Source organism: Temnothorax longispinosus, chromosome 10, assembly GCF_030848805.1.
Source record: "Temnothorax longispinosus isolate EJ_2023e chromosome 10, Tlon_JGU_v1, whole genome shotgun sequence".
In the NCBI taxonomy this organism is placed as follows: Eukaryota; Metazoa; Arthropoda; class Insecta; order Hymenoptera; family Formicidae; genus Temnothorax; species Temnothorax longispinosus.
The window spans coordinates 9,430,845-9,443,213 of record NC_092367.1 but is presented as its reverse complement, the minus strand read 5'-3'; the positions used below and the strand labels follow the sequence as shown (position 1 = coordinate 9,443,213).

Here is a 12,369-nt window from a genome sequence, read left to right as displayed (position 1 = left end):
TTTATGGAACGCCGTTTTACTTTTTAATAGCATAAATAATATTCTACATAATATAAAGTTTCAAAAAATAATGTCTTGAGAAAAATAGCTATTTGTACTAATGAATTAAATTTATGTCAACATAATAAAAATTGGATAAATTAAAATTATGTCAGGACATAATAAAAATTCGGAATTATTTTTATGTCCTGACATAATTTTAATTTCACGAAATAAAATTATGTCTGGACATATATAAAATATAATTTAATTTCAAATTTTTATCACGTTCCGACATAATTTTATACATCCAATTTTTATTATGTTTGACATAATTTTAATTTGATGAATTAAATTATGTCGAGACATAATAAAAATTGAATGAATTAAATTATGTTGAGACATCATAAAAATTGTATGAATTAAAATTATGTCGACATCATAAAAATTGTATGAATTAAATTATGTCGATACGTAAAAATAATTCCGAATTTTTTATGATGTGTCGACAAAATTTTAATTCATTCAATTTTTTATGATGTCTTGACATAATTTTAATTCATTCAATTTTTATGATGTTTCAATTTTTATGACATCTCGACATAATTTTAATTCATTCAATTTTTATGATGTCTCGACATAATTTTAATTCATTCAATTTTTATGATGTCGACATCATTTTAATTCATATAATTTTTATGATGTCGACATAATTTTAATTCATACAATTTTTATGATGTCTCGACATAATTTTAATTCATTCAATTTTTATGATGTCTGAATTTTTATGATGTCTGAATTTTTATGATGTCTGAATTTTTATGATGTCTCAATTTTTATGATGTCTCAATTTTTATGGTGTCCGAATTTTTATGATGTTTGAATTTTTATGATGTCTCAATTTTTTATGATGTCTCAATTTTATGATGTCTGAATTTTTATGATGTCTCAATTTTATGATGTCGCGACATAATTTTAATTTCGGAGCTGGTGATTTTCATCCCACAATATTGGCAGCATTGTGTAAGTAGTGCCAACAGTTCTTACAGCTTGAAATCGATGTCTACGTGTCCCAGGTCGGCGATGACGACGTCCAGATAGTGCGCTGCGTAGTTTTCGGTATCTAGGTGTATTAATTACCTTGAATTCGATGTCTGCGTGTCCCAGGTTGCCGACGACGAGGTCCAGATAGTGCGTTCCGTAGTTTTCGGTGTCTAGGTGTATTAATACCTTGAATTCGATGTCTACGTGTCCCAGGTTGCCGACGACGAGGTCCAGATAGTGCGCTCCGTAGTTTTCGGTGTCTAGGTGTATTCATACTTTAAATTCGATGTCTACGTGTCCAAGGTTTTCGATGACGACGTCCAGATAATGCGCTCCGTAGTTCTCGGTGTCTAGGTGTATTAATACCTTGAATTCGATGTCTACGTGTCCCAGGTTGCCGATGACGACGTCCAGATAATGCGCTCCGTAGTTTTCGGTGTCTAGGTGTATTCATACTTTGAATTCGATGTCTACGTGTTCTAGGTTGCCGATGACAAGGTCTAGATAGTGCGCTCCGTAGTTTTCTAGGATGTAGGTGTCTCTGTAGGTGTCTAAGTGTATTAATAACTTTGAATCCAAATCTAGGACACGTAGATATCGAATTCAAGGAATTGTTTTAACAACTAGACACCGGAAACTACGGAGCGCACTGCCTAGGTTCCGTCATCGACCTGGAATACATAGATATTACGTATAAAAATAATTAATTAAAATAAAATAAATAAATTTTTCTTGTAAAAAAACTTGGCGCTGCTTTTTGACTCCCGTTGCATACTTCCCTAAATTATTTTTTTATTTAATCAAAATTTTGGGCTTTATTAAATTCAATCCAAATTTTAATACTTATTAAATTTCAAGGTCTAGCAGCGCCAAGTTTTTTTAAATAAAAATTATTTATTTTATTTTAATTAAATATTTTTATTTTGTACTGTTATCTTTTTAATTCTTTGTGATTAAAATAATTTTTTGTAATATTATAATTTTGTTAAATATAATGTACATAAAGTTAAAAATATATATATCTATGTCTTATAATCGCAATCGAAAGCTTGTATTCACATAATATAATAAAAGTGCCGTTAGATTTGTTTCTGATTAATTAAAAAGCACCATTAACTAAAAACTTACAATTAGAGTTAAATATATATAATTTTCCTATATCTATGTATTGCAGGTCGATGACGGAACCTAGGCAGTGCGCTCCGTAGTTTTCGGTGTCTAGTTGTTAAAACAAATCCTCGAATTCGATACCTACGTGTCCTAGATTTGAATTCAAAGTTATTAATACACCTAGACACCGAAAACTACGGAGCGCATTATCTGGACGTTGTCATCGGCAACCTGGGACACGTAGACATCGAATTCAAGGTATTAATACACCTAGACACCGAAAACTACGAAGCGCATTATCTAGACCTCGTCGTCGGCAACCTGGGACACGTAGACATCAAATTCAAGGTATTAATACACCTAGACACCGAAAACTACGGAGCGCATTATCTGGACGCCGTCATCGGCAACCTGGGACACGTGACATCGAATTCAAGGTATTAATACACCTAGACACCGAAAACTACGGAGCGCACTATCTGGACCTCGTCGTCGACAACCTGGGACACGTAAACATCGAATTCAAGGTATTAATACACTTAGACACCGAAAACTACGGAGCGCATTATCTGGACGTCGTAATCGGCGACCTGGGACACGTAGACATCGAATTCAAGCTGTGAGAACTGTTGACGCTACTTACACAATGCTGCCAATATTGTGGGATGAAAATCACCAGCTCCGGAATTAAAATTATGTCGCGACATCATAAAATTGAGACATCATAAAAATGAGACATCATAAAAATTGAGACATAAAAATTGAGACATCATAAAATTCAGACATCATAAAAATTGAGACATCATAAAAATTCAGACATCATAAAATTCAGACATCATAAAAATTCAGACATCATAAAAATTGAGACATCATAAAAATTCAGACATCATAAAAATTCAGACATCATAAAAATTCGGACATCATAAAAATTGAGACATTATAAAAATTGAATGAATTAAAATTTTGTCGAGACATCATAAAAATTGTATGAATTAAAATTATGTCGACATCATAAAAATTATATGAATTAAAATGATGTCGACATCATAAAAATTGAATGAATTAAAATTATGTCGAGACATCATAAAAATTGAATGAATTAAAATTATGTCGAGATGTCATAAAAATTGAAACATCATAAAAATTGAATAAATTAAAATTATGTCGAGACATCATAAAAATTGTATGAATTAAAATTATGTCGACACATCATAAAAATTCGGAATTATTTTTACGTAGCGACATAATTTTAATTTATTCAATTTTTATGATGTCGACATAATTTTAATTCATACAATTTTTATGATGTCTCGACATAATTTTAATTCATACAATTTTTATTATGTCTCGACATAATTTTAATTCATTCAATTTTTATGATGTCGACATCATTTTAATTCGTACAATTTTTATGATGTCTCGACATAATTTTAATTCATCTAATTTTTATGATGTCCAGACATAATTTTAATTCGTGAAATTAAAATTATGTTAGGACATAAAATAATTCCGAATTTTTATTATGTCCCGACATAATTTTAATTTATGCAATTTTTATTATGTTTGACATAAATTTAATTCATTAGTAAAAATAGCTATTTTTCTCAAGACAATTATTTTTTGAAACTTTTATATTGTATAGATTATTATTTATGCTATTGAAAAGTAAAACGGTGTGCCATGCAATTTTTATTATGTATATCAAATTTTAATTCGTTGAATTAAAATTATGTCGTGACATCATAAAAATTGGTTGAATTAAAATGATATCGACACGTAAAAATAATTCCGAATTTTTATGATGTCTTGACATAATTTTAATTCATTGTAATTTTTTTTAAGACTATTATTTTTTGATCTTTTATATTGAATGGAATATTTATTATGCTATTAAAAAGTAAAACGGCTTGCCGTACAATTTTTATTATGTTCCGATATAATTTTAATTGGATGAATTACTATGATGTCGGAACATAATAAAAATTCGGAATTATTTTTATGTCCCGACATAATTTTAATTCGTCCAATTTTTATTATGTTCGACATAATTTAAAATCATTAGTAAGAATCGCTATTTTTCTTAGAACAATTATTTTTGGAAACTTTTATATTGTGTAGAATATTATTGATGCCATTAAAAAGTAAAACGGCGTGCCATAAATAAGGGTGGACCACTATCAGTCGAGGAGTTGCAGCAAGCGGAGCAGACGATCGTCAAAATGACGTAACGAGAGGCGTTCCATGAAGAGATAGAGAATTTACAAAAGGAGCGCGAAATATCACGAAAGAGCAAGTTACGGGGGTTAGACCCATTCCTGGTCGGCGATGGATTGATTCGAGTAGGAGGAAGGCTCCGGCATGTAAGTCTGTCAATGGAGTGAAAGCATCCGATGGTTTTACCTACAAAACATGTAATAACGGGATCCATTATCGGTGAGGAGCACGTCAGACTGCATCATTGTCCGCAAGAACAGCTGCTTAGCGCGGTGCGACATCGTTTTTGGCCGATTAGTGGTCAAAGAGAAGTCAGGAAAGTAATTAAAAATTGCTTAAACTGCTACCGATTCAAACCGGCAATCCTAGACATCAAGATGAGTGACTTGCCTAAGGAGCGTGTCAGTGCTTACGCCAGGCCATTTATTTGCACAAGAATAGACTACGCAGGCCTTCTGCAAGTGCGAGAGAGCAGGCGTTGAGGAAGAGTCAATGTATCGAAAGGTTACGTGGCCGTATTCACGTGCCTCAGCACAAAGGCAGTACATTGGAGCTGGTATTTGACCTTACCACAGAAGCCTCTTTAGCGGCGATGAGTTGTTTTACAGCAAGACAAGGACTGTGTTCTCAAATTTTCTCTGACAATGAAACGAACTTCGTGGGAGCAGCCCGCGAACTGAAGGAGATTTTCGCCTTTTTAGAAAAGAAAAAGCGCGAGATCGAGACAAGCCTAGCTCAACAGCGCATCGTATGAAACTTTAACCTTCCGCGAGCACCTCACTTTGGAGGCATTTGGGAGGCGGCCGTTAAGATAACCCTTACGAAAAAGTAGTACTAGCAATCAGTACTCAGTACTGAGTGATCAGTACTCGTAGTATTAAGAGTATTAGTATGTTAATACTCATGAATACTGCAGAATGGTCAGTACTGTGTCTGTAAGTGCTTACAGTACTGGCAGTACTACAAGCAATAATACTCATTAGTACTTCAAAGTATTGAAGTGGTCAGTACTTTATCAGATTAATATTCGGAGTACTATCATGATAGTACTGCCAGTACTGTAAGAACTAATAGGCACAGTACTGACCATTCTGCAATATTTACGAGTATTAACATACTAATACTGTCAATACTACGAGTACTGATCACTTAGTACTGAGTACTAATTGCTATTACTACTTTTTCGTAACGTATCTTAGAAATACTAAATTAATAAAGAACTAATAGGCACAATACTGACCATTCTGCAATATTTATGAGTATTAACATACTAATACTGTCAATACTACAAGTGCTGATCACTCAGTACTGAGTACTAATTGCTATTACTACTTTTTCGTAACGTATCTTAGAAATACTAAATTAATAAAATACTAAATTAACACACTAAACTATCAATATCATCTTTGTGGCGGTCACGCCACCAGTGATACACGCCCGCGCGGAAACACTAGTAAAATGGGCAGTTTGCATCGACGCCGCTAAGCGTGGCCTCGCCCAAGCATTCTCTCGAGTTCAAGATTCTGCACCGACTTGTATAAGAGGAGACCCCCTACGGGACCAAATCAGATATTTTCGGGCGCTAGTCGCCTAAGGCAAGAGTTCCTAAACTCTAAGCCTACAATTACACTTTTTGTTCTATTTGGATAGTACTGCGCAAGTACTGCGCCTGTGCCACACGTTAGTATCCCACGAGTATTCAAGAAGTACTAAAAGAGTACTAGAGGAAGTATTGGAGGGAGTACTGGGGGGAGTACTGGGAGAGTACTGAGGGAGTACTGGAGAAAGTGCTGGAGGGAATACTGGGGGGAGTACTAAAAAAAGTACTGAAGGGAGTACTGAATGAGTATTGGATGAGTACTGGATGAGTACTGGGAAGGAGTACTGACGAAGTCAGTATGGTCGAATTTAGTAGTACTTTGAGTACTTATGTTTTCACCAATACTTTTTCCAGTATTAAAACCAGTACTACTTTTTCATAAGGGAACTAAGCGGCATTTGTACACAGTTACACAAGGCAAGGTGCTTACTTTCGAGGAATATTGTACTTTGCTGACAGAAATTGTAGTAATCCTCAACTCGAGGCCCCTTACTCCCTTATCCAAAGATCCCAATAATTTTGACGTATTAACCCATTGGCTGTGTAAGAGAATTTTACTATTTGGGCCAAAAGTGTTGAAAAAAAAGTTTATCGGATTATTATAAAACTTGATACCCTTATGTTTTTTGGGTCTCTGAATCCGAATATGATGTCAGATTTTCAAAATTCTAAATGGCGGATCCAATATGGCGGATCAAAATTACAAAAAATGGTTTGATTTTCATGAAATTTGGTGGTACCCTTATGTTTTTTGGGTCTCTGAATCCGAATATAATGTCAGATTTTCAAAATTCAAAATGACGGATCTAATATGGCGGATCAAAATTACAAAAAATGGTCTGATTTTCATGAAATTTGGTACCCTTATATTCTAGGTAATGTCTAAATTTTACCACCGCACGGCTCTGACACGACACAAACATCTAACGAAGTATGCCGTTTAACGAATATTTTATATTGTATCGTTTGATACCGACGCACAAATATTTTTTAGATTCGGCGTAGTTAGGGCATTATGCCTGACTAATATATTTGTGAGAGGTGTATTTGCGCTTGAAAAGGACCGGATCCACGGTCGAAACGTAGCGTTTTAGATCAATAAAATTTGGCTAGTTGGGTCGCTTACAATATCTCTGTTACTTTTTATTCTAGGTAAGTTGTAAATTTTGGAATTTTTATATTATATTAAGATCTGCAATCTAAAATACTTAAAGAATCCAAGTTTAATAGATATCAATACATTTTTTATAATTTTAAAGCGCCATATTGCATCCGCCATTTTTTAATTTTGATGACATATTTGGATTCAGAGACCCAAAAAACATAAGGGTACCAAATTTCATAAAAATCAGACCATTTTTTGTAATTTTGATGCGCCATATTGGATCCGCCATTTAAAATTTTGAAAATTTGACATCATATTTGAATTCAGAGACCCAAAAGACATAAGGCTACACAATTTCATGTAAATCTACCAACTTTTTTATTTTTGATCCGTCATATTGAATCCGCCATTTTGAATTTTGAAAATCTGACTTTATATTCAGATTCAGAAATCCAAAAAATATAAAAATACCAAATTTCATGAAAGTCAAACCTTTTTGTGTAATTTTGATCCGCCATATTGGATCCGCCATTTTGAATTTTGTACATCTGACTTCGGATTCGTAATCAGCGACCCCAGAAACTCCCGAGTAACAAGTTTCAAGCAAATTCAAAAAGTTTTACTTTGTTTTTTCTACGTTGCGGCTATAGCCATCATACACACTCTTGGCCACTTTTGTTTTTGCGGCTATAGCCGTCATACACAGTCAACGGGTTAACCCCGTCCCACTTCCTGGTATGCGATTCACTAGTACAACTGGTCGAGAATAATTATTTAGAAACACCAGATAACCGATTGTCTCGGTGAAAACACATATGCAAGGTGCGACAGCAGTTCTGGAGCCGATGGAAGTCAGAATACCTGCAAGAACTTCAAAAGCGAAACAAGTGGACCGAGTCCGGCGAGAACATCAAGATGAACACTATCGTGTTGTTGAAGGAAGACCATGTGCCCTCCTTTCAATGGTTGATGAGTAGAGTTACTAATTGTAAGCTATATTCTGGTAAAGACGGAGTAGTGCGAGTGGTCGCGGTAAAAACTAAAAACGGAGAGTTTAAAAGAGCGGTGAGAAAACTGTGCCCGATTCCGGTAGAAGATTCTACTATCGATTAAATAACGCGAGAAAGTGTAATCCGAAAGATTAAAAGACTGAAAAGATTGTTTGCGCAGTTTAGATCATTATAGGTTTAAGACATTATACGTTTAAGAATAAGTAAAGCTCAGTTTCACATATTTTATTCTGTTCATTTATCGTGAGGCGAAAGACAGATTGCTTAATTGTTCTGTAGCCTAAAAAGAAGTTTATTTGAGTTCTAAAATTAATATGTTTCAATTTTGAGTTGAATTTTTGTACTGTATTTACAAGATTGTATTTTGAAAGGTAATCCTTCCAAGGGAGGCGGCATGTTAGCGCTCTCGATCCCTCTATCGATAGATAGGAGCGCGCAAGCTATCGACTCGCGAATCGAAGTGTAGTTGAGTCGAGTAAGAGAGGTGAAGTTGATGTAATGTAAGAAACTTAGTATGGAAACTTAGTATGTCATTACTGACACCCAAACAAAGAGATTAAAATTTTTTGCAGCTTTGTCCTAATTAGTCGATTTATTTGTTATTTTTAACGACGTGCCGACTGGACATTATACTTTGGAAAACATTATTTTGTATATCTATATCATCGCAGCAGTGTTGAGTGAACCTTGCGTTGTATTGCTGGCAAAGATATGTCTTGCGAATGTCATGATTTTGCTTCGCCAAATGCCTGCTTATTGTATTAGCAACTCAATCCTTAATTAGCTTATATTAACATATATAAACCTTAGCACCCAAAGCATGTACTTACGAGTTAGCCTTACCATTATGCGCTGCCTAGCGGCGTCGTTGCAAACTAGCACGGAAAGGTGCATCTTAATTAAAAATATTTTATAATATTTCAAAAATATTTAAAAAAAAAAGATTATAAAACCAATAATAAATAAATTTAAAATATTTTTTTAAACATTTTGAAACGAGATTATAAAACAATAAATATGTAGATATAAATTAATATTTCAAAAATATATTTCGAATATTTAAGAAAATATTGTCTGGGTGATAAAGAAGAACATTTTTAAAAATATTTTAAAAAAATTCTTAAAATATTTTTAAAAATGTTACCACAAAAATTTTTTAAACCGTTTTAAAATATTCCTAAAATCACTTAAAAATGTTTTTTGCAATATTTTTACAGAAATGTTTAGAAATACTTTTTGAAAACATTTTGTGCTGTATAGGCTGATTATATGGTCTCTAGACAAGTATATATACGTGATAAATTTTCAAAATTGTTTATTTCGAAAATAAAGCTTTTTACGAAAAAAATTATCCTACAATTTCGATTTGTTTTGGCATGAGGAATCATCTCGTCGCTTGTACTACGATTTCGCACTCACCCTGTATATTACAGTAGCTTTAAAAAATGTTTGAAAACGTTTGACGCTTTTTAAAATATTAAAATATTATGTAATTTTTTAACGGCAATAACTGTCAATTATGTAACAATTATTCTGTAAATTAGGTTTCTTACTAGGTCACAGTGTCCTTTATATACTTTCGACATTACTGACAAGAATTTTATACACGGAATCCGAGAAGACTAAGACATTAAGTAAAGTGCAAATAGGACTACCTCATCGTGTTAATTATATGGTTGATCTAGACACATATTACGTTCCAATTTTTATACACAGCGCCATATGCGATTTTTCTTACACAGTCTTACTAGTAGTATTCGATGTTCTGTATCTAACACTTGTCGAATACTGCTGCGGTTTGTTCGCGGCTTTGAGGTGAGTCTAATAAACGATCATGGTTTAAGTGCATGGATTCTATAAAGATGCCACGCGAATAATGGGATAGTTTATTTGTTGCGGAAATACTTTTATTCCAAGAGGCGTCATTAAAAAATTTTTTTGATAATATTGAGCTTAGATACCGGTTGGAAACCGCGTTAGTCCTCAAAAACGACAGATTGACGATGACGACTGCAAAAGATAAATCTTATGCGAATATCGCGTACAGTATTCGCAGACACACGGAAACGATGCAGTGAGTATACGGTTGAACGCTTGGCATTAATTATCTTTGTACAAGCAACAAAGTAACAAAATGATATGTTTGTGTATATTATATTAGATTTGTTGCCGTCATAGAATCAGTATATAGCTTACCTCTCTTTATACATATTGGACTGACCGTACTTATTTTAAGTGTCCTGGGATATCAGGTATATCTGATGAAAATTCTCACAAAATTTTAATAGTTTTTGGATGTGCTTTTACATCGCATGTATAAATTAATAAAATATTTAGTAAAGCTAATTTATTTAACTATATTTACTATATTTCATTAATTATATATCTTGTCTTTTTGTCGTGTAGGTGATAACCAACACAGAAAATATTAATCGCCTTTTAAAACCCACTGCTTATCTAAACGGACTTTTAATTAACGTTTTCTTCGAAAACTGGCAGGGTCAGAAAATCATAGATTCCAGCGAGAAAGTGTTTAAATCTGCGTACGTTTTGTATAATATAAGCAGTAGTTTGCTAAATCATATAATCCATGAAAGCATAACAAAATAGCAAGCGGATAAATAAATAATGAAATTTTAAAATTTCTTCCAAAAATTGTAGGTATAATTCAGAGTGGTACAATATGCCAATAGCAGCGAGGAAGCTTCTTATAATGATGATGATAAGAAGTGAGAGGCCATCAATACTAAGAATGGGTAAAATCATTGTACTGTCATATGTAACTTTCAATACGGTAAGTGTAATTGTTTTATAGAATTTATATGTGCAATTACCATAGACGTATATAATAGACTGAGCATTCCTATTGGAGAGCTGTAGAGAAGATATCAAAAACATAGATATGTTTGCTGAGACGCTTTTCTTGTCTAATTGTGTAGTTGGTGTGAAGAAGGTAAGGTGGATGTTGTGTGAGCGTGTTAACATGTGCGCGCGTCCCCATAGGTAGCGCGCATTACCTAGCTGCGCAGTCCGATGCGCAGACGTCTTGATGCGGGGCGACACGCGAGTCGCCAGGGAGCATTGTGCAAGCAACCGTGCCACGTATTACACGTACAATATAAAGTGTTCTAAAAGAAGATGTAGTGTACATTCATTACCCGCTTTTCCTTACCATTTACTGGATCCACACCAGTACATGTGCGGCTTGCCTCTGAAAGGCGGCACATACACAACAATTGGCGACGAGGACGGTCTAATTCAGCGATCAAAAAGTGTCTCAAGATTGCAATTTTCCAGTACCGCGACAATTACGCGCGGTTATTTTGGGAGACACACGTGGCACGAACGCAAATTCTCGTACGTTCAAGAAGTGAAGAACGTACTGAAAACTTTCGCGAAAGATAAGTACAATGGCACATGCACCGAATACGTTTACAATCGAGCCTTTCGATCCTACGGTAGGACAGTTTTCGAAGTGGCAAATGCGTTTGGAAGGTGCATTCAAGATTTTCACTATCGCGAACGCAGATCGCGTACCGTATCTCCTGCATTATGTAGGCCCTACAGCATTCGGAATGCTAGCGGACAGATTGAGTCCAAACAATCCGTATACGACGGATTATGAAGACATTATAAAAACATTAAAAGATTTTTACGAACCAACCCCACTCGAGATCGGGGAAGTGTACAAGTTTTACCAGAGAAAACAAGAAGAGGGGGAGACTGCTCTCGAATTTTCGGCAGCGCTACATAAAATTGCGCTCAAGTGCAATTTTGGCGAGCACATTAAAGTCGCCATAAAAAACCAGTTCGTCTGTGGGCTCAGGAATCGACGGGTTCAAGGCAGATTGCTCGAAACCAGGGATCTGGATTTGGAACGGGCGGTCCAAACAGCGGCTACTATCGAGTTGTCCGAGAAGAGGACAAAGCAGCTACAGGGGGAGACGGAAGTTACCCAGGTACATGCAGCCAAGAAGGCAACGGGCAGCAGCAACGGCAGTTTCAATAAAGATAAGCCAAAAAATTTTAACAAGAAAAATGTTAAGCCGCGTTTTCAAAATTTGAGTAAAATTACTTGTTACCGGTGCGGTAAGAATCACCTTGCATCTCAGTGTTCGCTAGATAAAGCAACGAAATGTAATGCGTGCGGTAAAGCCGGGCATTTGCGTGTGGTTTGTCGTACTAACATAAGAAATGTAAATAAAGTAGATTGTTTACCCGTAGAGCACGTGCAATTTAGAGATAAGTTTTTCACAACGTTATTAGTTAATAATAAGAGTATTAAGTTCGAGGTCGACAGCGGTGCG

General features: G+C 34.7%; 1 protein-coding gene across 1 annotated transcript; it reads left to right on the top strand.

Moving 5' to 3' along the window:
- Nucleotides 1-9,328: 9,328 nt before the first annotated feature.
- LOC139820141 (putative odorant receptor 85d) lies at nucleotides 9,329-10,892 on the top strand. Its single transcript, XM_071790164.1, has 5 exons — nucleotides 9,329-9,877; nucleotides 10,020-10,136; nucleotides 10,224-10,314; nucleotides 10,469-10,605; nucleotides 10,724-10,892. Exons 1-5 carry the CDS (start codon nucleotides 9,735-9,737, stop codon nucleotides 10,875-10,877), a joined length of 642 nt encoding a protein of 213 aa, XP_071646265.1. The 5' UTR covers nucleotides 9,329-9,734; the 3' UTR covers nucleotides 10,878-10,892.
- Nucleotides 10,893-12,369: the final 1,477 nt, after the last annotated feature.